This window comes from Phoenix dactylifera, unplaced genomic scaffold (assembly GCF_009389715.1).
Source record: "Phoenix dactylifera cultivar Barhee BC4 unplaced genomic scaffold, palm_55x_up_171113_PBpolish2nd_filt_p 001201F, whole genome shotgun sequence".
Classification (NCBI taxonomy): domain Eukaryota; kingdom Viridiplantae; phylum Streptophyta; class Magnoliopsida; order Arecales; family Arecaceae; genus Phoenix; species Phoenix dactylifera.
The window spans coordinates 52,307-78,418 of NW_024068536.1; the positions used below are offsets into that span (position 1 = coordinate 52,307).

General features: G+C 42.9%; 2 protein-coding genes across 4 annotated transcripts; one reads left to right on the plus strand and one right to left on the minus strand.

Annotated features, from left to right (window-relative positions):
• Window positions 1-1,061: 1,061 nt before the first annotated feature.
• Window positions 1,062-14,945, minus strand: LOC103707411 (signal peptide peptidase 2-like). 3 transcript variants are annotated; one of them, XM_008791884.4, is made up of 13 exons: window positions 14,807-14,945; window positions 14,603-14,705; window positions 13,879-14,076; window positions 13,238-13,353; window positions 12,999-13,150; window positions 12,796-12,881; window positions 10,905-11,032; window positions 9,775-9,825; window positions 6,278-6,364; window positions 6,101-6,170; window positions 3,935-4,071; window positions 3,739-3,816; window positions 1,062-1,380 (listed from the first exon to the last, which is right to left on the minus strand). In XM_008791884.4, exons 3-13 carry the CDS (start codon window positions 13,916-13,918, stop codon window positions 1,291-1,293), a joined length of 1,035 nt encoding a protein of 344 aa, XP_008790106.1. In that variant the 5' UTR covers window positions 13,919-14,076; window positions 14,603-14,705; window positions 14,807-14,945; the 3' UTR covers window positions 1,062-1,290. The 3 variants fall into 3 exon arrangements, with proteins under 3 accessions (XP_008790106.1, XP_008790105.1, XP_008790107.1); XM_008791883.4 differs by lacking the exon at window positions 14,603-14,705 and having other exon boundaries at window positions 14,807-14,943; XM_008791885.4 differs by lacking the exon at window positions 14,603-14,705 and having other exon boundaries at window positions 14,792-14,937.
• A 6,885-nt stretch (window positions 14,946-21,830) lies between these two features.
• Window positions 21,831-23,233, plus strand: LOC120108160. The gene is made up of 2 exons (XM_039121739.1): window positions 21,831-22,451; window positions 22,517-23,233. Exons 1-2 carry the CDS (start codon window positions 21,831-21,833, stop codon window positions 23,231-23,233), a joined length of 1,338 nt encoding a protein of 445 aa, XP_038977667.1.
• Window positions 23,234-26,112: the final 2,879 nt, after the last annotated feature.

Genomic DNA, 26,112 nt, shown 5'->3' on the forward strand with positions numbered 1-26,112 from the left:
TATGGCGCGTGATTTACACAGAAAGTAAGATGTGAGTTGGAAGTTTGAAGTGAAAGTGGAAGTAAAATGGAGAGATTTTCCATTGGAAAACCAAGTCACATGAAGATAATAATTGCAGCACGATACCTCTAGATGGACTAGACCTCAAAATCCTAAGAAATCAAACATCATTAATTCCTCTTGAGAGGTTACTAGCAACATCCTACGTCGCCTAATCCAAAGTTCCCTTAAATCAACAATAGGCAGAATTATCATGATCCTGCCTCTGGTTCTCAAAGCTTTGTGGGATGAAAGTCATATCTGGTGCTCGAATTCAATCAAGTTTATGATTATGGCCTTCAATCTTTCAGGCTCCTCATCGAATGAAGCATACTCATAGTCAATGGTCCTCAGGATATCCTAATGATTGATGTTGTCTCCCCAAATTTTATTACTCAGAAACGTAACCTTGGACCGTAGTACATGGTTGGTTGTCATCAAGTCATAAAAACTCAAATACGCCACCAGAAGTAGAGATGACAACCAGGTCAGATCAGATACAAGACGAACGGAAAATCTTTCAACCTGAACCACAGCTGTTTACTGAATGAATTAAAATCCAAACTTGCACCCGACCATTTTATTAAGCAAATAATCCAAGCCAACCTACAATAGGTTGAATCAAGAAAAACTAGTTAAGCAGGTTAAGCATTGCTATGCCTAAAGTGCAAGACTCAATCAAACTGGCAAAGCTGATCAGGCAAACGAAAATGTCCAAACAAATAAAAGCTCTTCATAGCTCATGCTGCACGCTTACTGCTTTCACCGAGACATGAATTCAGTTTAACACTGATCTTAGTTAAATCACCTTTTTCAATAAAGTATCACAACTGTGCTCTAAACTAGCAAGAATGGTCTAACCTGAAATTGTTGTGGCCCTATGCCCGTTTTGGTCTGTTAACAAACGTCCCAGAACCAAATAATCAAGTCGCTTGGTGGGCACTGAACAGCCTCCCCACCAGCTCTGATAGCTTGACGGGCCAAGGTGAGAACTCATGCTTTCCAGGATATAAAATGGAAAATGAATGTAGAAAGAGACTTGGAAGAAAACATCATCCAAAGACAAAGGAAAAGATAAACATAAACATCTAAAATGAGGCACCAAGTTTCTAAGCTATAAAAATTTCTGTATTGTACAAAAACATTGTGATTCCAAAAGCTATGGGGAGCTATTCTTCCAGCCATAGTTCCAAAGAGTTAGCAATGGCAAGTCGTATATCAGAAAAGTTCTGCAGTCCACTGCATTAGCCGCTACTCCACTTTCTTGTTGAGTTTAGCATCTCCATCTTGTGATGAAGAACTGCTGACCGTCGCTGGCTTTGATTCATCATACTCCAGCAGCTGTAGAAATACAAAAAACTTGAGATCAACTCATTTGCAAAGATGTTCAAAAAATATTTCATTAGATGACCTGCTAAAGTCCCAACAGATGGCAGGCAGTGAAATAACAAATTGGGAAGTCTGTTTCTCTTCAGTGATAAAGATGCTATACAAGTCTATTTCTGACATTCTCCTTCCCTTTTTCTCACAAAGTACCTAGGATTTCCTATCACGACATAATAGTTAACTTGTACCTTTTGCTTCCGTTATTCATGATTACAAGCATTTCTATTCTGTACAGAGTTTCCCATGATTTCAGAACAAATACTCAACTAAGATATGCGCTAAGGCAAACTGAATTTTGTTTTCTTTATCAGTATAGGTCACAATAGGATCCAAGAACATGAATTGGATGTAACAAAAATGAGAATATTAAGATGAGAAGGTGATAAGGTTAAGAACAACATAGTGGGGCGCGGGTATGTTTCAGAAGCTATAGGTGTGACTCTAATTAAGGATAAAGTTATAGAGAGCCAATTGTGATGGTATAGCCACGTATAATTAAATCTGAAAATCTACATAAGCTTTAGCTAGAAAAGGTACTCACATCTCTGTTTCAGAAAGGGAAGGGTCAGTTTTTCCTAGAAATGTGAACATGGAAGACCCATCACCGATTCGTTATGGTCATACCTAGAGTTAACTGAACAAAATTTAAAAGAAACAATTTGCAAAAGATTACAACAAGATTGAAGGTAGCCCTAAAAAGAAATGAATAGCATATGAGCATATATACACTCCTCGATGGTTCAATTATAGTAATATAACAAAGGTCACAACTTCTCACCACATGACTTACAAGACAGAGATCACATACCAATTAAAAACCAAAAAGTTATATAACTAGGAACCGTCCCTCCGCGCGGAGGCTGGCCGGCGGTTCAATTATAGTAATATAACAAAGGTCACAACTTCTCACCACATGATTTACAAGACAGAGATCACATACCAATTAAAAACCAAAAAGTTATATAACTAGGAACCGTCCCTCCGCGCGGTCCCTCCGCGCGGAGGCTCCCCGGCTTCCGCCGGCCAGCCCCAGCCGACCTCTCTCTTCCTTCCTCTCCCTCCCTCCCCTGCTCTCTCTCTCTTTTCTTCTCTCTCATTCTCCCTCTCCCCCGCCTCTATTGCATCGGTACTAGGCCGGCATCGCATAGCGTGGGGCCATACCAACCCGTGCTGCCGGACAACCGGTACAGCCCAGTATTAGCACAGCAGACGTTATAAGTGATAGTACAAATGGAACACAAATGTCCAAGAAAAAAGAAATGAGATATGAGTCCACAAAAGTGACAAAAAGTCAGATGAATTTATTTTGGACAATGGTGTTCAATTATTTTCATATCACATCCCTATAATCGGCTTTGATTCAGGTACCTTGTGCATAAGACAACCAAGCAATTCACCTCGTCATAGTGAAAATTCTAACTCCAGTAAGTGATGCAACATAGGAGGGAAAGAAAAAGTGATCTATGTAACCTTTCCACTGAAAAAATAATGCAAAATAAATATAAATGGAGCAACTATTATCTTCATACAACACCAATAAACATCATTACTGCGAAGTCCATAGATGGCAGGATATGATTTGAACCTGAAATAGAAGTGATCAAATTCAGATACTAATTGAATACTAGTGATGTGGATTTTTCAACTACTTAAAAGAACTCTTGATATAGCTTTGATTTTGTTTTCAATCTTGAACCTTGCCTGCAAGTTGACTTAGCAGTTTTATCGATATGAGAGTTTGAATAAGTAGTTCTTGCTGATTGCTGAATATTCTACTTAAAAAAGGTTACCTCTGAGAAGTCTAGAAATACCAAGAACAAGTTTAACCTATAACCACCACTCCAGTCATCTGGTGGTACATACATAGAACTTACGTAAGAAGAATCACAGGATAAAAGGCATAGTTGCAGCTTTCAGCTTGCCGGATTGACGAAACTGAGAAACAGAAATCGAGATAGATGGTAGTCCCCCAATCAATGAACATATTAAACTACTATGTTCATTTATACACCTTCAAAAGATTGAGTGCATAAATAGACCCACTTAAAAGCAAATCAACAATTAACAACATCTCTTTTCTATTTAAGTACAAAGATCTTTAGTCAGAGAAACAAATTTAAGCAAATCTACACGCTAATATGACAGAGCCTACACTCCGTTTCTGGCAGGCATATTCAGTTTCACCATTCCAAAAATTAAGTCCCTATACCATTTGCTATTCAAAGGAGTTAAAAGTTTTAGTAAGTCAGTAAAGTGCATCACAGAGAGAGAGAGAGAGAGAGAGATTTAAGAGAAACAAGATAAAGAACAAACCGGTTTTACTTCTCCATTCCACAGGCAGTGAACAGCCATAGATCCAATAACACCAGGTACTATATAAAGAAGAGCAGGCTGCAAGTGATGAAGGCCACAAGGTACAGCAAATGTTGAATATTGAGCCCAAAAATACAAAAAATAATACAAACAGGCATAGAAAGAGATATTGAGAAAGATGATATGATCTATTCACCTGTGCAGCTTGAAACCAATTCATTACAACAATAGTAACGACCAAACCAAGTGTGTATCCAAAAAATGCACTATTAAAATAGCGCTTTTGTTCTCCTCTTGATACGTCAAAGCGCAATGCCAATGCTACAAAAATCCCTGAAGAAGAAAAAGGCATAATTTTCAGCTTAACATTTAGAAAAAAAAAAGTTAGCCACTCTCTAATCCATTTGCTAAAATGATCAAAGCAATTAAACATTAAACATGAATAACTTTTAATGGTTTTCTGGTTCAAGCCCATGGTTAGCTGGTTGACACAGAAAGTAGGAAAATTGACAGTAAATCAAGCTTACAATAGTCACACTCTCATCCACTCCAAAAAAAGAAGAATGAGAGCGTTTCGGTACTACCTAATTCCTTATAGTTGTTAAAAGCAACAATGAAGTATAAATTTCTTCATTTTATATATCCTAATATGCAACATCTCCACTCATGTTTGAGAGTTTCATACTGCTCTGGAGATGCATCATAATGTAACCAAGAAAAAGGGAGACCAAATATTTGATGAAATTTCTGAGAAATGAACTGGAAGAACTTTTTTAGAAAGACTTGCCCTAAGTACGAAAAATTGTAGTAGGATCAATATAACGCCACCAGTTGATGGAATAAAGGTGGTTGTTTTATATATCTATAAGTACAATAAAGTTTAATACATTATGAGAACATGTTCCGAAAGGAAAGGGCTCAACTGAAATAAAGTCCTTGATAACCATGTATATATTTGAGTGGTAACAGTCCAGTTTGCCTTAATCAGATAAAAGGCAGGAGGCTGGGACCAGAATTGGTGCGAAGGACATATTTTAAGTTGGTCACAATTCAAAGTGGTACAAGGAATATGTGCAGAAAAAGAATGACGCAGTTGAGGAATTAGTTAGCTTTATAAATCAATGAGCCTCGCTGCACAGTAAAATCAACAAGCCTCACCACAACTTCTGGAATCTGCTATATGAAAGCTCCTTTATCATTATTTTTCTTTTGCTTTTTCTTTTTTTGAGGTGTAAGGAGGGATAACTATCCTACCATTATATTAGAAGGTTTTAAAATACAAAGTAGGGAAAGAGAAAAAGAAAAAGAAAGGAGGATAAAAGTAAGAAATAGAACAGTGGGGGAAAATCAACTACAAAGGCTCCTGAACAGTTTCCGGGCACTTTGACAACTCAGCTTGGCTTTGCTGCTATCCAACAGACCACTCCTTAAACAAGTGCAGGGTTGTCTTCAATGTGGACTGATGAGCAGAAGATTTCCTCAAGAAAACTGGCATTCCTTTCTCTCCACGGTTTCAACTAACTGCCAGTACTAGCTGGCTTTTTAACTCTTCTATTTTTCCATGCTGTCCAGAAAGAAGGTAAACTTCCTGATAGCATTATTATTATCATGGAAAAATGCATTATTGATGCAAGTCTTTCCAAACCCTTCCTCACCTTCCATGCAGGCTGTTTAGGCGTGTTCTTTCCTATACCTTTTAAATAAAATTGAGCCACTGTTTACTTTTTCCAATCTTTGATGCCAAATGCACTCATTCTTACTCAAGAACAGTCTAACATGTAAATTGTTGAAGGGAAATCTAACCAATCAAACAAGCCCAATCAAGGTAACATTTGGGCTATGGTCAGCTTATCTGGTGCTATCACAACGTTGATCCTGCATGTATTGTTATTTACTCACAACTGGAGAGTTTCAAAGACTTGTTGTCTCATAGTAATTTACATACTATTGAAAATGAACTCACCTTATCCACTTTAAAATGGAGTTAGGTGGCTTTGCATTTAGAAAGCGTAGAAATATCATGATTAAAATCAACAATCCATATCAATTTGTTTCTTAGGGCTGAACAAGCCTGACCTACGTGTTAGAGACAAAATACCAATAAAAGAATCTGACCATAATACAATTAATTATTTTAATGGAGACACTCCAAGTTTCCACTTCCTAGTGGATTCCAAATTAATCGTTTCCCCTCCTTCACCTAAATTCTCTAACCGATCACCTAGACAGCACAACTCCTTTAAGGATGGCATCAATATATAAAACAGAGAAACAAGAAGACAATGTCTTATTGGTAAGATAATAACAATAAAATATTAAGGAACAAAAAAAAGACTATTGTCATAGAAATAAAACCTCTCACCAGGAATCACAATATCACCAAGGCCAAGCATTGAAAAAGGCCGTGCTGAATCAGAAGTTGGGAATAGAAGCTGATGTTGAATGAAATAAAATCAGAAATTTCATATTAAAGTAACCACATAAGCATATCAGCAGTAAATAACTCCACTAGTTCAATCAAATAAGTAGAAAAACTAACCTTTATGGGAGCATCAAAAGATTTAGCAACACTAACCATCACGGGAGTAAAGAACACCCAGAAGATATCATACACAAACAGTCCAGCCTATAATTGAAGAGAATACAAGACATTATAAATTAAACAAACATCTCCTAAATAGCGATCAAATTAACGCATAAAAAATTATGTCCAGTTCATAAATGAATGACCAAAATAATTGATAGAAGCAAAGAGAACGCCAAGTATCCAAAGATCAATGAACATGCCTCATCAATATAAACTAGAAAGTGATATCCTCTACACTTTGATCAACACAAACATAATAGAAACTAAGACAAAATCTTAGGGCCTGTTTGTTTTGTTGCTTCTGGGCTGTCTTCAAGTCCAATTGCAGCAACTTAAAGTATTTTAAACAGTTGGATTGCTGCAGCTTATTGGGATGCAGCAACTCTAGATAACAAAATGGGCTGATATGCCACAAGAAGTACCGCACCCAAATTGGTTGCAGGAAAAAATGCTTCAACTCGAGTCACACGAGCTTAGGGATGGTTGCCCGGTTTCAAGATTTCTCAGCCTATTCAAATCCCCACCCTGTTGCCTCTCCCAAACATGCATCCCATCTTTCTCGTGTTCCCCCTACGCCATCCCCACCCCTCCACCCCCTGCCCCCCACCCCTCTAGGGTGCAGTCCACCCCACCAACCCACCCCCTCCCTCAGCAGACAACACTCTTCTCTAATCCTCCTCTCACAAGTATCATTCATTCCATGCATGCCATCCACTTCTACTCTGCCTCTCCATGGCCATCCCTCAACCACCAACACTTTCCCCACATTCCTGAAGCCTGCCTCCCTCCTTATCCTCCAAAAAGACCGGCAGACTCATGCCCAGACCCTAAAAGATTATGTCTTTAACATTCTTGAATGCAATGCCCATGATGAAATGTTAGATAGAATGCCTGAGATAAATATGATACTTCGACCTCTACAATTTAGCCCATGAAGCATTGGACCTATTCCACAATCTCCAGTTTGCTAGCTCCTAAGTTATAAGGTAGCAATGGTGACATTCACTCTCTTTGCACCAACATGGGTAAGCTTGGGACATGCGCTATGCATGCCTCCATGGAGAAGCACGAGATGGATGGTCGGATCAGCATCAAGACCTACAAAAGGCTGACAAATCCAGGGACATGCCTTCGAATCTAGCCTCAGCTCTGAAATTCTCACCCGCAACGTGCGTGCGGGAAGTGTTCGATAAAATGCCTTAGAAAGGATATGATAACTTCAACCATAATGATTAACGGTTATGTCTAGAGGTGCCAATAAGCCAAGCTGCTCAAGCATATATATTTTTAATAATATTATATTTATTTATAATATATATTATTAATCTAATATTTTAAAATATAATATTTTGTTATATTTTAATTTAATCATATTTTTTAATTATGACAAACGCTCAAATTCGAGCTCGAACTCGAGCTTGAGTATGGTGCGATTGATATTCGAGTCGAGTCGATCTCGAGTGTTGCTTTTTTTTTATCGAGTTAAGTTCGAGCTTGGATATTAAGGCTCGATTGATCTCGAGTTGAGTTTCGAGCTCGAGTATTTTAAATCGAGTCGAGCTCAAGCCTTTAGCTACTCAACTCGGGTCGGGTCGATTGCGCCCCTAGTTATGCCAGGAATAGGTTGACCCACTTGGAATCTCATCCTTTGGATGACCATGATTAATGGGTCGATGATAAAGCAACAGAGTTCTTTGATCGAACGGTCAATTATAATGGCATCAGATCAGATGAGATCATGTTCATCATGTAGCCATGGAGGACACCTACAATATCAATCCATGATAAAGGTATATAAAATATTATCAGTATTTTTTTCATTTTAATATTTATTTATCATTATACTAATAATATTTTAAATTGGAAATAAGCATAGGGATGGCAGGTAACATTGCAGTCCTAGTCATAAGGTGAAGATATCTCTTCTAGTTGACCAATCATGTAGATTTTTCTATACTAGCAATTCCTAGTTGCAACTTTCCAAACAAAAAAATCAAATATATTCAACTACAAATGCTGCAATTTCTCTTGCATGAAATTCATATTACAATGTATCTCTAGTTGCAAGGAATCAAACAGTCCCTTACTGTAATTAATTAGTTATCGAACCAATCACTACTACAACAAATACTGAGTAACATAATTGAGACTAACTAGGACCATCAACCAAAACCAACAAATCTTACCATGCTCGCATAGGTCAAATTAATGTTAATTTTCCACCATCTATTCTTACATAGTCAAACAGCCTCATTAACAAGCTACAAATTAGAAAACAAATAACCCCCTATAGTTTGTGTACATGCAAGATAATTGTGATAACAGAAAATATTCTGAAAAGGGGAACAAAATGTTGATGATTATCAAGATGGCCACCACCACAGATTACAAATATGGGAGATGCAGAATATCATCCCTCTGCAGTAAACATGAATTAAATGATCTAACCCAGTTAATCATACTTGAAATGTATACTAAAGAAATGAGATGGCAGAAGAAAGATTGACACAACATTAATCATAGCAGCCAGGTCTGCCAGGCAATACTTGGGTTGAAATACCCCTAAACATAACAAATATACCTTTATCAACTACTATGGTCATCCAGATAGTATGAGGAAAACTCTGGACACCCACAATATTTTAACTTATAAAAGATCAAAATAGATTATAATCCATCAGCTTAGGTCAAGGGATGACCCAATATTTACAAGACCCATAATGTTCCAACAAAAAAACATATGCTAATGCCAATGTCATATCCAGACCATTAGGTAGCTAGGCTAGAGTTTATTGTAGGTACAACTGTTGAGCAGCGTCTAACTTTGAAGGCCTCACGGACTGACCCAGACAACTGATATGCCTGAACACTTGCCATATGGTCTATCACTAATGCAGATATTCCATTTCTAGATTATAAATAAAAAAACAACAGTCAGTTCCAACCAAGTGGCTTTTCCCAATAACTCTAAACCTTTGATTACATTAGAAATCATATATGCTAGATACTCATAAATGAAACCTCATAAAGATGCACCTAGATTTTATTAGTATAGATTTGGAAAAATATATATTTATACTCAAAAAAGAAAAATATATATTTATATCTTTATATTAGTGATTAAATACCAAGCATAAGTTGTAAGGTATGTCCATTAGATTCCAAGAATGCCTAGGAATCAAGATGTACATCTAAGCCTGAAAGGTAGAAGGTAATGCTTGAAAATTGATTTAATAAATGTTCTAGATCAAACATAAACAATGATTATGCACAGGTAGGCATAGGAGAAAGCAACTGAACATCAATGCACAAGCATTACAAGATAACGGCAATGACAACAAGATAACTGCAATGACAACAAGATAAGGTGGCAATAAGCATTTCAGGTACATAGTAGGCGAGAAAGAGATGTATTCTTCAACAAAAGATAAAGCTTCATTATCTCTTACCAAGAGAATTGCACCAGTTTTAAAAGAACCCAATGATAACATTTCAATTCCCTACAAAATATAAAATGGTTTGTTAAATGAATGCTATGGATGCAACAAGTTAAAAATAAATGTATTATATAAACCCCTGTAGATCCTTCAAAAAAAAAAACATCCCATAAAGTTTGAAATAAAATGCAAAAAAATCACAACATCTTGTAGTAGATAAGAAAAACAATGATGGAAGGTATGGAACAACCCAGATGGCCACTGCAAAATCTGCGGCTACCACATTGTTTAGAAAGTTATAGCAGATGAATCACATACTTTCTGAAGTCTGAACATAAATATTAGCTTGATATCACACTGAAGATGCAAGGAATGGATAAAAAGGCAATTCAATGTGTCCATGGCAAAAGTTCCATTTGCAAGCAATAATGGGCATGAAAATTAAAGGAAAAGGAACCAGAAGTCCCTTAGACCTGGTCCTTAAGTGATGACACAAAAAAGCCTAAAAACAAATATGGCAAAACCAAAAGCACAAAATCTTAGTCATCTTTTTTCTTGCTAAAACTAATCCTACTCATCTATAAGCATTTTCTGGCCATCTGTGTTGATTCGGACCTTGTATAGGGTCCTATAATCATTTAACTAAGAATGCATCTAGTTGATTAAAAGCTAAACCTTGTTTTAGTTAAAACCAAAGGTTCAACGTCAGTGAGTGGCATTCAAGATATCAACTGGGAAAATAAATATACAACACAAATAGTATAGTACTACAACTTACAGGTGATATTGATGATTCGAAAACCTATCCCTATATAAAAGTACAAAAGAAAGTATGGAAGAAAACATAGCAATAAATTTTCTACTCTAGACAAGATAATGAATTCTACATCTTTTAACATTTCTTTAAAGCGCAGAGGAAAGATAATAAAAATTGTCCACCAAAAACAAAACAAAGAAGAATACAGGCTAAGGGTTAATATTTTGCAATAAATTCTATATAAAATTTCAAAGGAAACATTGGGAAAGAGACAATACAAAACAATAACTTCCAGTTCCATAAGATAATGCAAAAGATTTTAAAAAAAAATAGCAGAATATATCAAAACCATCAAAATTCAATTATTTGGAAAGCTAAGGCTAACCTGAATGCAGAATGAAATCCCCAAAATATTGTTAGCAAGCCAATGCTTTTGTGAAGCATACCACACACAGAAAAAGGTTCCTGGAATTGAGGCAACAATCTGAGACCTGGTGAACTCCACTGAAGCAGCTGCATGAAAGGAATATTACAAAATAAGCATCATTCCAAATCAAACTGACACAGAGAAGGAAAAAACATAACAGCTCAACCTGCTGATTAGAAACAGGGGGCAAATATCAGTATTAGATCCTTCAAAATTTTTATCCATCCTAAACTTTCACCACATTTTACCTGAGCTTGGTGCAACAAAAACATTCAAGCATACACAGAAAGAGATACCAAAGAGCTCATGCAAACAATAAATATCACAGAAACTTGAAAGAAAAAGCTGATCCATGGACTGCACAGACTCAAGAAAGAGAGTAGAAATCTGGATGCAATTAGACCCACCTGTATAAGCAGAGATACAAGAAACCATGGATACAATTAAATTTCATTGGTGCAAACAAACTGGACTAATGGGACTGGATCGATGCTTCTTTTTTTTTTTTGCGGAGAAGGGGGGTTCTGCTGGTGGTATCTTAATTCACTGGGATTCTAGCTGGTTGAAATTGAAAAGATCCATTACAAAAATGTTTTTGATTTTGGTAGAGATATAAGATTTAAAACACACAAGGTGGTTTGGATGTTTATGTGTGTTTACAGCCCAAACGATCACAGCAAAAGACAAGAGGGAGCTTCATTGGACCCTAGCTTATTAGAGGGGATTTTGACCTTACCAGGATTTCAAGTCAAAGAAGAATGATCCACCAAGGGCAAATTTGTTCAATTTTATCAGAAATTTGGATTTGTTGGACATAATGAAGAGAAGAGACTTTACTTGGTCTAACAACAGGGACATTCCTTCTACAGCTCGCCTTATATATTCTGATTTTGGAATGGATTACTGCTTTCCACTACCTCTTCAAGAATCACTGCCTCATCCATGCTGAGATCATGCCTCAGTTAGGTAAGCACCTGCTATGAACAACAATAAGAATTATATTTTCCGTTGTGAGAAATGGTAGTTGAGAAGAAGGTTGTGTGGATTTAATTCGGGAGTCTTGGCAAAATGTACCGAGTCATGATAATGTGACCAGAAATTAGGTGGAGAAAATTAAAGCAATTTGCAACAATCTTAAGATCTGGAGCAGGAAAATGAAGCAGGAGAAGCTAACCTTAAAGATGGAACTCTTGAGCATTGAAATGTTATACGTTAAAAAGGAAAAATAAATCTTACAGAAGGAGAAAGAAATGACAGGAGAAAATTGAAAAGGCTATTGGATGAGATTTACAGCAAAGAGGAGACTTACTGGACAATAAGATCAAAAGTTAAATGGATTGCTGAAGGGGATAAAAATACTCTGTTTTTCACAAAATAGCCTAGTCATCGGAGTAGTAGGATAATACCTTAGAAAATCAAATGCTTTCTCAGAATACTTTAGAAGGATGATTTCCCTCATAAAGAATGTAGGATAAGTGTCGACAGGGATAGATTGTATTCAAACACTAATGCTGATATTTATATGTTGGTAGAGCCTTTGATAGATTTCACTAATTTACTAAAATGGTTGATGCCAAAATTGAAGTAAATGGGAGTTTTAACCCAAAAAAAACATTTTTGGTTAATTTTCATAAAACTGATTTAAAAACACAAAAGCCATGTATAAGTTCAAATGAGATGTGGACCTAAGAAAGTAAATGTACAAGATATAAGATGCTGACAGAACAGTGACTAGATAATGGAGAAGACCCTGAATAAGGATTGAGGAAACGCGAGACATTCAGAACAAAAAAAATCTAATATTTTGTGCAAAAAATATGTAAAATAGATTAAAGAATAGCATGCATACAATGGAAATACGGAGCACGCCAAACAATGAGGTCTTCATTCCAATGTTTTGGAAGAAAATGCTTTATCGAAGGTAACAATGTTGCCCTGCACATACAACGCAACAACATATTAGATGCTGCAGCAACTGATTCTAGCATTAGTTATAATAATTTATATAAAAGAGAAAACTTCATTTCAATAGACATGGGGAATAGTACATACGAAAGAGCGATGATCCCAAGGACAAAGAAGTAACATGTAAGAACAGCATTCACCAAATCTTTTGAGACAAATTTGAAAAGCAAAAACAACGATAAGAGCATTGCACTCCCAACAAGAGGAAAGCGCATGGCATGTTCATTTGACATTGTTTCCTGCATGAAGTACAAAGGAAAATGATGGTGATGTAGGTCTACCAAGAAAAAAGAGATATTGCAATTCACAAAATTAAGAGCACTTACTGATGGTGGTGTTGGTTTGACTGACCGAAAGCAGCCCACATAAACAGTTAGGCATGCAGTCAAAATTACATTCCAGTTGGGATTTACCCTCAGAACAAGTGGTGCAAATGTTAAACCTACAAAAAAGTGAACCTGAGTGATAGACTGTCTCTCAATAAACTCTATCCATAAAAGGAAACAAGACCAACTATGTCATGAATTGATTTCATAATTTTCTCTAAAGCAAAAGTAAATAAACAAATCACAAAATACCTGCAGAACAAATGACAAACCTAAGGCATATATACACGAAATATAAATGAAAGAAATATGCTATAAAATATGTATGTTTTTGCTTTTAAACATTAAAAGACCAGCTAAGCTACAAATAAACAACCATACATGTCCTTGGCTGAGGTAACAAATCAGTTCTCACCAACAAAATTTACTTATCACTATATACAAGAATCATGTAATTAGCTGCAAGAAATTTTTATTTCTTGGAAGGAGGATTGATTTATTGACATATACCAATACTGCTAGACTGCTTTCTCATTTTCAACTATAAGAAACAGCTCTTCAACATATTTACATTCTTTGCTTAGCAATTCCCTTCTAATATGCAAGCTAAAAGCTTTTTAGATAGTACAAATAAAACGCACCTAGAAGAGCAAGATTTGCAGCACGTTCATGAGTCTTCATATCAGCAGACTAGATAGAAACAGAAGAAATTTGCAAGAACACAATAAAGCAACAGCAAAATTGGATATCTATGAAGGACTTGAAAACAGAGACAAAATTCTCAATTGCCTTCAACAATCCAGAGATGGATCACGCGTATAAACCCAACCAGCTTAAACCTGCCGAAAGTGCATAACAATATCAACAATCATATGAAGAGGGATAGACCAAACAAACTTCCAACAGATCATAAAGAATAAATATCAATATTCAGATAATTCAGAGGAAACAGAAAAGTGGAACGAAGACAAGTCTCAGAATACGTAGGAAAACATATCACATAGGAATCCTTTGCACAGAAAAGGCCATATCTGTAGAACATGAATATCTAAACCTTTTTTGGTGGGGGAAAAAAACTCTTCTTGTTCATGGATAAAAGGGAGCGCTTTGTGATGAGAATTTAAAGGAAAAATGCTATTTTCATTTATGTACTAAAATCAAGCAGAAATGACCCTTCCAATACATGCTGACTCCCCAAAGAAAATAAAAAGAATAGGTAACAGCCTTCAAAATGATCAAAACATGAAAAAAGTTCCTCAATATGATACCAATGCTTCTATTAAGAGATGAAGAGCGACTTTAATTATAATCTACTTCAAACTTTTTGCTCCTGCGGACCGCAAACTACATCAGATTTATGTATACCTCCGATATCTATAGTCAATTCGTAAACAAGATCGCCGATCGACGCCCATAAACAATTTGTCAACCTAAATCTCGTCCTTCAAAAACCGTAGAACCTCAATCCCTAGTTCCGAGCCGCAGAGCAAATTGAGTAGAAAAGAATTGAGTGAATAAAGAATTAAGAAAGAACAAATCTACGAGGATTCGGACCGTATCTTTTCTGACCTAAAACCGAGGGAGGTCGGAAGCCCCCGGATCCGGGACGGAGATATTTGGGATTCGACCTCCAAAAAAATCCTAGATCGCGTACTCTTTCTCGCCTCTCCTCGCTCGAATAACTGGTGCCAGAGGTTTCGCACGTGCGCATGCCGTTTCATTCATACGCGGACTCAAACGTGCCGCATTGGCTGTTTTGGACACATGGAAGAAGGGCCAGCAGAGAGTGCGTGCGCCGTCTCGGCTCGGCTCAAGCTTGCCGTGATTTGGGTCGGTCCAGACCTCGACCCTGGCGAGTGAATGCCAGCCCATCTCATTTGGTGCTGTGCAAGTTGCAAAAATTTTCCAACCCGTGCTATCACGTTTTCTCAGAATGAATTGCGACGGTAGTGTGAGCGAGGACAGAAGGGGGTCGGACGATATTTGACATCTCGGTCTTTGGGGCCGAGATCAAAGTAGCATGAAAGGAAGTCACCTATGTGAGACGGGTTCTAAGGACGGACTGCATCCTTCTCGAGAATGACTCGGCCACAGTAGTTGAGTGAATTCGGGGGCGGGGTCGTGATGCCAACTTCAGACTGCTGCTACGCGACATTCGCAGGCTCTTAGTCGAGTCTGGTCTATATGGAGCCACATATATCTACAGGGAGAAGAACAGTGCGGATGAGTGGGTGCATTCGCCACCTACCATGCTGGAGGCTTCATCTGGGATGTTCGTGCAGTGGTGCCTCACGCTTTGGGTTATTTTCTTTCTTCTGATTTAGTTGGCTGCTCCCATGTAGGTGAGCTATCGTTATATCAAAAAAAAAAAAAAAAAAAAAAAAAACAATTCAGTCACGCATAGGCCAGGAATCGAGTCCAGTTCGGGTTGGGTGTAGTTTCTTTCATATCCTCGAACAATTGTAATTAAAAAGATTTATAAGGATATAGGATGGAACTCCCCACTCCTCTAGCATCTCATAATCTTTTCCCTAGGGAAGCTATCCGTCTCTCTCCATCCATAGCTACGTGATATACATTTGGAAAATAAATTATCAATTGATCCAATATAAAGTTTCTAGCAAATCGATACATAATTTCTAAAATGTGGTTATACAGTCCATGGCCACACGGTATGTACTTGAGAAATTAGTCATTCGGCGACCTAATATATACATCCAAACAAATCAATGCAAAGTCTTTAGAATATGGTATTTATCAGCACACCGTTCATAATTGTTGCCACAGAATTTCGGATCGGGGTCGGATCTCAGGTTGGATAGCTTTAAGGTCAGTGAGAACCAAACTGTACAGGCCAGCCGAGGTGTGGAAGAACAGGTCTCCTTCGGAGAAGACCTGCAAAAAGTCTGCTTGTCGGAAAGTTTTCGGTGGGGGACCTTCCAATGCCTAAGTCAGAATAATAGGCAACAATGTGAAAGAAAGAAATTTTTACAAAAAAGAGTCTCTGAATGAGCTTACTTGAAGACCTCGGACTACCTCTTTATCTAGGGTAGTCAATCGATCCGTTACCTGATTTGGCGCAACGTATCTTTAATGGCCAAGCAACGTCCAGGTCCACATTTACAACATAGAAAACGTTCTGCGTAGGCAGCGTACGGTGGTAATCACGCTGATCGTGCGTTGATAGCAGTGTTGCCATAATTGCCGGTCTTTATTAGGTCATGCAGATTGGCTCCTCGGCTTTTGCCAAAGTTGCTTACCTTGGTTAATACTGAGGTGAAGAAGGTTGGTCTAATCCGAGGCCGAGATGTCCAATATTTCATCATCACTTTCCCCCTACTTCCAAGGCCAAGCTGCATCTTAGTTCGGGTGACGGAAGTCATATCATTATCTCGATCGAGGACAAGGCTTCTAGAAGGGAGCATTAATGTATCGATTGATCTTCTCGAAGTATCACCATATCTGGGCTATCCCGAGGCGCTATTATTGCAGTGATCTTAGTGAATCGCTCATGTCGCATCTCGAGCTGACATGTAGATAAATCAGCTCGAGTAGTTGAACCGTTGCTTTGATTAAGGTTGTCCATAGCTCTATATAAAAGTAACCCCCTCCCTCATTTCGCACTATTGCTTCTTTTGCAAATCTTTCCAAGTGCTTAAGCACTCTCTCGAGTGGTACTCCGGCGAAGCTCCCTTTTTTCAGCTCAAGCATCCTCTGTGCTCCTATCTTTCGGTGGGTGTCTGCTCTTGGCTGCTTAGATTCTTTTTTTTTGCTTCCTCCTTCGCCTCTTTTCTTCACTTTTTCTGCCACCTTGAATAATGTCAAAGTCAACACCTTGGTGGGGAGTTGGTCGTTCGACAATTCTCCTCGAGCTCAGCAGTCCTCACCTCCAGGAGAGGCTGAACTGGAGGTCCGTTCCGGGCTAGACTATAAAGTGTCTGTCCTCATTTAAGAAGAAATGGGCTTCATCTAAGCTCAACACCTCATACCTTCCGAGTTCACTTTTGAGCTCACAGGTCCCGATGATTGGGTAATAAATTCTTCTCCAGCTCGGCTTGGCGTATATGAGGAAACTATCAGGGTCGGGCTGAGATTACCTCTTCACCCTTTCTTCGTTCAGTTGATGAAGGTTTACAGCCTCATTCCGACCCAACTGGTTCCGAACTTCTAGCGGGTCATCATAGGTTTTCTTTCTCTTTGTTTTATTTTGAATATTTAGGCCTCGGTTTTCCTTTTTCGAGGATGCTTTACACTGAATGATATTTTTATCCTCAGAAAGGTCGTTAATTGATCCGAAGTACTTTCTCTTCCATTCATGGATGGAAAGAAAGATTCTTTTTTATTCTCTAAGCAGCCATGGCGGTTTGAAACTCTATGGAGGACACCTCGAAGATCTTTGAACCGACCCCGAGGTTGTCTAGCGATGATCAAAGATTCTTGGACACTCTTCTTAAAGCCAAGATTCTTGCTTCGCAAGAATTGTTGTCTAAAGAGACACTAATTAATGTCAGTCTGAGCCCAGCGACCCTCAGGGTAAACTTCTTCATAATTTTTTTCTTTCTTTTCCCTTCGGGATCATGTTCATATCTAACTTAATCTTTGGCTTTGTAGCTGCTGCAACTATGAAGATTGACCTTACACTGATTTGGAAGAAGATGCGTAATAGGTCAGCTACGGCATTAGAGGATGAAACTCCCTAGAGAAAGAAGTTGAGGGGAGAATCCTTCTCGGTCCCTACCAAAGCTGCTGCTGAGGCTTCGGTCTTGAAGTCTCCACCAAGGTTTTAGTACCTCGGGCAAAGAATGTGGAGCTTGACTCTAAGGTCGAGATTATATCGCCTATTAGGTCGGCCCCTCCAAATGGAGTCGTCCTTGCCCAGTCGTCCACCATTGCCGCGTCTTCTTGTCCATCATTGTCCGAGGCTCATACCTCGACACAGACTAGCCCAAGTTCGTCTGCTCCAGCCGAGGACAATCCTTCAGCCCCAGCCCACTCTTTCAGGGTCTACATCCCAAGGTTGTCAATCAAAAAGTTTGATTCGGCTTTAACGACCCTCGGGATGACGAGGGACGTGGTCCGAGCTATCCAACTTTGAGCCAACAAGAAGATCATGCGCTCCTTCCCCGTCATTGACCTAATGGATGGGTTTGTCTCTTTGGTTATCTGAGGAAGCTTCGATTTTGCAAATTTTCACCATGTCTTTCACTTCAGTCACTGGTTTTTCTTATTTTCAGCATGCTCATGAGGTCAGCTACATACATGAGGCGATTCTATCGCTCAAGAGGCATGCCTTGACCTCGAGATGAAGTGGCAGGAAAGAGTAACCGAGGTCAAAAGAAAGTCAAAGGCTAACCTCAAGCGGGTGGAGGAGCAGGCTCAGCAAGTTAAGGAGAGGGCAAAGGAGGCTGAGGGTAAGGTCAAGTCGGTGGAAGCTCAAGCCTAGGTCGCACGAACCTGCACCATGATTTCAGACAACCATTTGTCCAAGGCCAGTGAGGCCTTCTTAGCCACTAAGCAGACAGTTGCAGAGCTATCCACAAAGCTTGCTTAGGCCGAGCAAGAAGTTGTCATGGCCAAGGAGAAGGCCGCCAAAGCAGTTGAGGACTATCTTTCCTCGAACCAATTCAAGGAGGAGTCCATCGAGAATGCGACTAATGCTTTCCCGAAGGGCTTTGAAGAGTTCTGAGGTCAAGCCCTTCGACTCTTCTCGGGGATGGACTTCAGTAACCTCCAGATCAACCTCAGTGACAAAGAGAACAATGACGATAAGGATGAAGATAGTGGCGGTGAGGAATGAAGTTTTTGTTTCTTTTTTGTTTTGTTTTTGCTCGGATAAACTGAGCTCAATGTATCTTCTTTTTTTTTGGGTCAGGTATTCCAAGCTCTATGAACAAACTTAAAAGTAATGAATATGGAAAGTTTTCTAAGTTCCTAACTTCGTTTGTATTTTCATGGTTTACTTTCTTTGCTTGAGTTTGGTTCATCATATCGAACTTTTCTTTTAATGCCTCTTCTTAGGCTTAATTCCAACCAGAGGATCGGCAAGGGTCCCCAGCCAATCTTGGGTTCCTCAACTGATTTTCTGATAATTCCAACCAGGACATCGATGAGGATTCCTAGTCAATCTTGGGTTCCTCGTATGATTTCTAGAGTTCATCTTCAAATTTACTTCAAATTCTGAGCGAGCTCGGCTTAAAGAGGTCTCGGACATATCTGATGTGTCTCCATGGAATTAGCCAGTTTTGTTATCGAACTATCGTTGACCTTGGAGGTCTTAGGTCGGGGCCTAGGTATTTTTGGGGTGTTCGTTATTTTATCCGAGTCGAATATGCGTGTCATTATTGTCTGACCTAAAAGATAGATGTTGCTGGAAATTGGACCCGGGGGCTGCCGCGAACCGAGAGGGGAGGAGCTCCGCTGCCGGGACGGTGGGCGGCGGCGCGTCGGCTGGTGGCGTCCTCCTGGAGAATCCTGCAAGAAAGCCGGTGGCCGGGCTTTCCGGCGCCGGCCCTCCGAAGCTTAAGTCAGAGGGGGCTAATATGTGGGGGGTAAAGGAGAATGTTTTGCTTTTTTGTGTCTCTCTCCCTGAGTGTGTCTGTCTGAGTGTTTTTGTCTGAGTGTTTCTGTCTGAGTGTTGTGTTTCCCTTTCCCCCAGGTTCTCTTTTATAGGAAGATATTATGTTACCTGGGAGGTGACAGAAGAATTTGTCTTCTTTTGTGATAATTGGGCACGATCACGCTCATTAATGGCATTGTGGAGAATAGGGCCGGATCAGGCCGGAGTCAGGGAGTTGTCACGGTTGATTGGACCCGTTGGGGTGGTTGAACCGCCGGCCGTGGCGGGCTTGGAGTTCGTAGATGGCAAGTGCATTGATTGCTGAGTGAACCGGTGGTCAGGGAGAGCCATACGCTTTGATGGTTCAGTGATCCGGAGATCATCTTGAGCCGTGTTCATTTAATGGCCGAGTGCATCGGAGGCCTGAGGGGGTCTCATGCATTAATGATAGGGCGTGCCGAATGCCTGCGGAGATCGCATGCCTTGATGACCTAGGAATGGTGGCAGATTGTAGTGGAGTCATGTATTTAGTTGTCAGATCCTTTAGAGGATTAGGTGGAGATTGGATATTTGGCTAAGGTACGGGCCCGGCACGGGTGCCGAGCCGAGCCGGTTGCTTAGCAGAGTATCCTGTGGCGGGGTTGCTTCTCTTGGTCGACGCTCCTTGGTTGAGCGCCTCTCTTGTCGAGCGCCTCTCTAGTCGGCGCTCTTTGGCCGAGCGCCTCTCTGGTCGGCGCTCTTTGGCCGAGCGCCTTCAGACTGGCACGACTTTGGTTTTTCCCCCAACACTACCCCCCGACTTCCGAGTTCCAGCTGGCCACCAGCTTGAGCGCGGAAAGTAGTTTTAGTTAGGCCATTATGAGTTAAAAGGAAATTTTGAATTATCGCGCGTTTCAAATTATCGGGCGCTTCGAGGTGCCTCTAATGGGCGGCGTCTCTTCTTTTCCGAAAATGCCTCATTATTGGGACGCCTTCTCCGAAGCGTCCTCGCGTCGTGGGCTCATGATGGGGCCGCATGATCCGACGAGGCGCTTCTGTGTTCGAAGCGTCAGCCCGAATTAAATGTAGCGCTCCGTCTTTTGGGTCGACACGCGTGGTGATCCGAACGGGGAGCAGCATTTTTTCTTGCTGATCTGGGCCGTTGGAGGGATTTATATAAATCCTCACCTGGCCTTCTGCTGCTTTCTTATTGTCTCCTTTCTCCAGCTTTTCTCAGTCCGAAGTTTCTTATCTCCGGCGTCTTTCACAGGTCCCTCTCTTTTTTTCCTATCCTTCCAGAATCCTTTTTCTTCTTCCTAATGGGTTCCGGTCCGAACGAAGTCGAGTCCACCATGGGTGTGCTGGAGGTCGAAATGACCGAGGAATGGTTTTTCCTCTACATGGGTTCCGTTTGGAGCCCGCCAGGTGGGGGGATCGGGTAACCAATCCTCCGGTAGGCCGGATTGGAGTGTACTTAGAGGCACTCTGGGCCGGCCTACGATTTCCTCTTCACGGGTTCGTGAACGAGTTGTTGACGGAATACCAGTTGGTTCCGGCGCAGCTCGCTCCGAATGCTTGGAGGACAGTGATCGGTTTCCTGTCGCTGTGTTTAGCGTATGGGATTCCGACTTCTGTCAACGTTTTCCGGCGACTTTTTGTGTTGAAGTCGAATCCGGGAGACGGAGAGTGGCTCTACATTGCCCTTCGGGCGGGCCGGCCACTCTTCCAGGGTGCTCCTTCGTCCATTAATGACTGGAAGAAGAAGTTCTTCTTTCTAGGTTCTGAACGGACATGGGGGTTTGACCCTAGGTGGGGGCCGACCCAACTCAGGTCCGTCAACAAAGTCCCCAAGCTTTCTCCGCGCGAGCAGGGGATCATCGACACCATCCGCAGCCTCGGGGACGGTATTTTACTGAGCGGCCTCATAAGTGAGGACGCTCTAGTGAACGTTGGCCTGAGCTCGGCGCGTCCTCAGGGTAAGGGTAACAGTAGGGTGTCTTTTTCATTTTGTTACAGTTCTGAATTCTAATCCTGCTCGTCCTTGCAGATATCGCAAAGATGGTGACCAAGAGCGAGATTTTATACGTCCGGTTCCAAAAGAGGGCGGCCGAGCTCTCGGGAGAGCCGACCGAGCCGAGAAAGAAGGCGAAGGTCTCGGCGACCACAGCGGTCGAGACGGGCGCTCCTCGCCCTGCGCACTCCGAAGCTGGTCGGAGGGAGGGCGCGGGTTCTAGGGGCGCGGGTTCTAGTGGAGCTACGGCGGCGCTCCCGTGCCCGGCGCCAATTTTACAGATTCCTGGTCGTCAGGAAGCCCCAACTGCCGACCAGGGAGGGAGTTCGGCGGGTCTGGCGCTTGCGCGCCCCGCCTCGGTTGTGCGGCAGTCAGATCGGCCGCCTGTCCGACCCCAGCCCTCCAGTTCCGAGCCGGGGAGCAGCCAAGGAGCTGCGGGGTCGGCTCCGCCCAGGTCAGCCGAAGTCGGCCTTCCGGACCCGTCGGGCTCACGGGAGCGGGTGCCTTACGCTCCCGTCTGGTCGGTCTTCGAGGGCGATTCGGCCCTCGATAATCCCCAAGTGGCGCGCGAAGTATTCCGGGTCGCGCTACTTCCGGCCGACCAGGCCAAAATACGGTCCATGAACTACGGCACCTTCATGGACTCCACTCTTTGCTCTGCCGTCCGGGTAAGTTAGTCTTCCTGTTTGTACAGTTATGCAAGCTTTATTTAGTTTCTCACGTCTCTTTACAGCATCTGCACGAGACGGAGACGCTGATGCACATCGTGCAAGACTACCGGGAGCGAGCCCGGAGGCATCAGCAGGGGCACGAGGAGGCCGAGGCAAGGTGCCTGGCGTCCGAGGCCGAGCGCCAGGCGCTCCAAGCAAGGGTGGGAGCGGCCGAGGACGAGGTTCGAGCTCTGACCGCCGAGCTCGAAGAGGAGAAGGGCGCGCACACGTTGGCGAGATCTGAAGTGCGCGCCGTGGAGGCTCGTTTGGCCGAGGCCGAGCTGGCGCTGGCCACCCGCGAGCAAGAGGTGGGGAACGCCCGCCTCAAAACCTTGGAGCTCGAGCTGGAAGTAAAAAACCACGAGCGGAAAGCCGCGTACCACGAGGCTCGGGAGCAGGCCCAAGATGCGGTTAGGCTCTTCCGCGAGTCGGAGGAGTTTCGTGACCTTCTGGAAGAGGAAGGCGTGAACGGGCTGATTCAAGGCTTCAAGGACTTCCGCAACCAACTGCGGCGGCTCCTTCCGGACTTTGACCTGAACCTGCTTAAACCGGGAGCAGGGGTCGAAAGGTCGGAGGCGGAGGCAGAAGCTCCGGGGGCCGACCAGGAAGGTCTGGCCGAGGCGGCCGAGGCTGTCCCCGAGGTCACCGAGATGGCCTCCGAGGCTGTTCCTGGCGCTGCCGAGGAAGAGGCTTTGATCGCAGAGCCGGTCATTCCTGAAGTCGCTGAGCCCGAGACTTAGTATAGTTTTTTTTTTTTATTTTTTTGTGTGTAAGTCGGGATGGCCTCTATACTTGTTAAGGCCGAGCCCGAGCTTTGTACTTAGCCTACGGCTTTTTTGAAATGAATATTCATATTTGTCATAACTTGCGACTTGACTTGTGCTTTAATTTGATTTAGATTTCTTTCACTTGGACCCACTTTTAGGCTCCAAGGGATTGGGCTCTACGGCCCCAACTTCGTTCGCCATATAGTTGGACTTGCGTTTAGGCTCGGCACAGCCGAGCTTAGGTCCGAGTTTCCGTTGCTCGGTCCTAAGATCAGTAATATAGCGACGCTTATGTTTAGGATGCGCTTGGGCTCGGGGGATCTTTTCGAGCTTAGCTCAGAATTCGACCGAGCCCTAGGACTAGGGTCACTAGATTTAAAATTCCTAGTGAACTTTGGGCCCGGATCTCGGGTTGCCGAGGCGGATGATCGGATTTTTTCCGACATACGAGTTAAACGCCTGTCAGCTTGAGATGGAAATTCATCGAGCTGACGGCACAGACTAAGCTTGCCATTGAACGGTGTACGTAGGAGGGGTGAGGCCGAGCGATGATTGGCCCGACCAGGTACCTCGACGATGGTCGGGAGTTCATTCAGGTAGTTAATTAACCAAGAATGAAAATAAATGAGAATGTAAAGACATTAATTGAATGGGTACCTGGTACCGTGAGCGTTTTTATGCCGAGGCTGTGAACTTCGCCTGGCGACTGAAGACGCTCCTCTACTCGGAGTCCGTTCTTTGAGGACGCCGGCAAGATAGAAGAATCCAAGAACGAAAATAACCGAGATTATGTAAAGACATTAATTGAATGGGTACCTGGTACCGTGAGCGTTCTTACGCCGAGGTTGTGAACTTCGCCTGGCGACTGAAGACGCTCCTCTGCTCGGAGTCCGTTCTTTGAGGACGCCGGCAAGATAGAAGAATCCAAGAACGAAAATAATCGAGATTATGTAAAGACATTAATTGAATGGGTACCTGGTACCGTGAGCGTTCTTACGCCGAGGCTGTGAACTTCGCCTGGCGACTGAAGACGCTCCTCTGCTCGGAGTCCGTTCTTTGAGGACGCCGGCAAGATAGAAGAATCCAATAACGAAAATAACCGAGATTATGTAAAGACATTAATTGAATGGGTACCTGGTACCGTGAGCGTTCTTACGCCGAGACTGTGAACTTCGCCTGGCGACTGAAGACGCTCCTCTGCTCGGAGTCCGTTCTTTGAGGACGCCGGCAAGATAGAAGAATCCGGTTTGTTGTCAATCACGGACTCTTCGTTGATCACGAACAGGAGATTGAGTCGAGCTCCATGATCGATGGAGAACGAGCCGGGCTCGTTGGTTGATGGAGTCCGCATCCCGAAGTATCGGGGCATCCCGACCGTGGTCGGGGTAGGAGAACGAGCCGAGCTCGTTGGCCGATGGAGAACGAGCCGAGCTCGTTAGCCGGTGGAGACCGCATCCCGAAGTATCGGGGCATCCCGACCGTGGTCGGGGTAGGAGAACGAGCCGAGCTCATTGGCCGATGGAGAACGAGCCGAGCTCGTTGGTCGATGAAGACCGCATCCCGAAGTATCGGGGCATCCCGACCGTGGTCGGGGTAGGAGAACGAGCCGAGCTCGTTGGTCGGTGGAGGCCGCATCACGAACTCACGAACATCTTCAGGGAGTCCACGTAGGTACTCCGTCATCCCGAAATATCGGGGCATCCCGACCGTGGTCAGGGTAGGAGAACGAACCGAGCTCGTTTGGCCGATGGAGAACGAGCCGAGCTCGTTGGTTGATGAAGACTGCATCCCGAAGCATCGGGGCATCCCGACCGTGGTCGGGGTAGGAGAACGAGCCGAGCTCGTTGGCCGATGGAGAACGAGCCGAGCTCGTTGGTTGATGGAGAACGAGCCGAGCTCGTTGGTCGATGAAGACCGCATCCCGAAGTATCGGGGCATCTCGACCGTGGTCGGGGTAGGAGAACGAGCCAAGCTCGTTGGCCGATGGAGAACGAGCCGAGCTCGTTGGTTGATGAAGAACGAGCCGAGCTTGTTGGTCGATGAAGACCGCATCCCGAAGTATCGGGGCATCCCGACCGTGGTCGGGGTAGGAGAACGAGCCGAGCTCATTGGCCGATGGAGAACGAGCCGAGCTCGTTGGTCGATGAAGACCGCATTCCGAAGTATCGGGGCATCCCGACCGTGGTCGGGGTAGGAGAACGAGCCGAGCTCGTTGGCCGATGGAGAACGAGCCGAGCTCGTTGGTTGATGGAGAACGAGCCGAGCTCGTTGCTTGGTGGAGATCGAGCTAGGCGAAATCTGGTACCATGAGACAATTAGGAGAATTGGTGAGTTCGAACAAGTGCACATAAGCCGTCACAAAATAAAATTTATGATCAAGAAGTGGGGAACCCCTCGGGGTTCTACTGGTAGTACACGCGGAGATTTTCAGAACTCCAGCTTCGTGGAATGGGAGTCCCATCTAGAGACTCTAGCTTGTAAGTTCCGGGCCGGTGGATGCGCGTGACTCGGTAAGGCCCTTCCCAATTTGGAGCCAGTTTCCCACGCTCGGTTGGTCGGGAGGCCTCGGCTCTTCTGAGGACAAGGTCCCCTGCTTTGAAGGATTTGACTTTGACCCTGGCGTTGTAGTACTGTGCTGTCTTTTGCTGGTACCTCGCCATGCGAACTCGGGCGGCCTCCCTTATTTCCTCGATCAGGTCAAGGTTGTTCCTGAGCTGTGAGGAGTTGGAGCTGGCATCGTGATGCTCTACCCTTGGAGAAGGGAGTCCGATCTCCAATGGGATAACAGCTTCCATTCCATACGTTAGATTGAAAAGAGTCTCGCCGGTGGGGACACGGAATGTAGTTCGGTA

Excerpts from the sequence above, each read along its gene's own strand:
- LOC103707411 (XM_008791884.4), bottom strand. The coding sequence starts at position 13,918 with ATGAAGACTCATGAACGTGCTGCAAATCTTGCTCTTCTAG. Across the intron at positions 11,033-12,795 it reads GCGTGCTCCGTATTTCCATT|CTGCTTCAGTGGAGTTCACC; the intron begins GTATGCATGCTA and ends CCTTTCATGCAG. Across the intron at positions 9,826-10,904 it reads GGATTTCATTCTGCATTCAG|GGAATTGAAATGTTATCATT; the intron begins GTTAGCCTTAGC and ends TATATTTTGTAG.
- LOC120108160 (XM_039121739.1), top strand. The coding sequence starts at position 21,831 with ATGGTGACCAAGAGCGAGATTTTATACGTCCGGTTCCAAAAGAGGGCG. Across the intron at positions 22,452-22,516 it reads CTCTTTGCTCTGCCGTCCGG|CATCTGCACGAGACGGAGAC; the intron begins GTAAGTTAGTCT and ends GTCTCTTTACAG.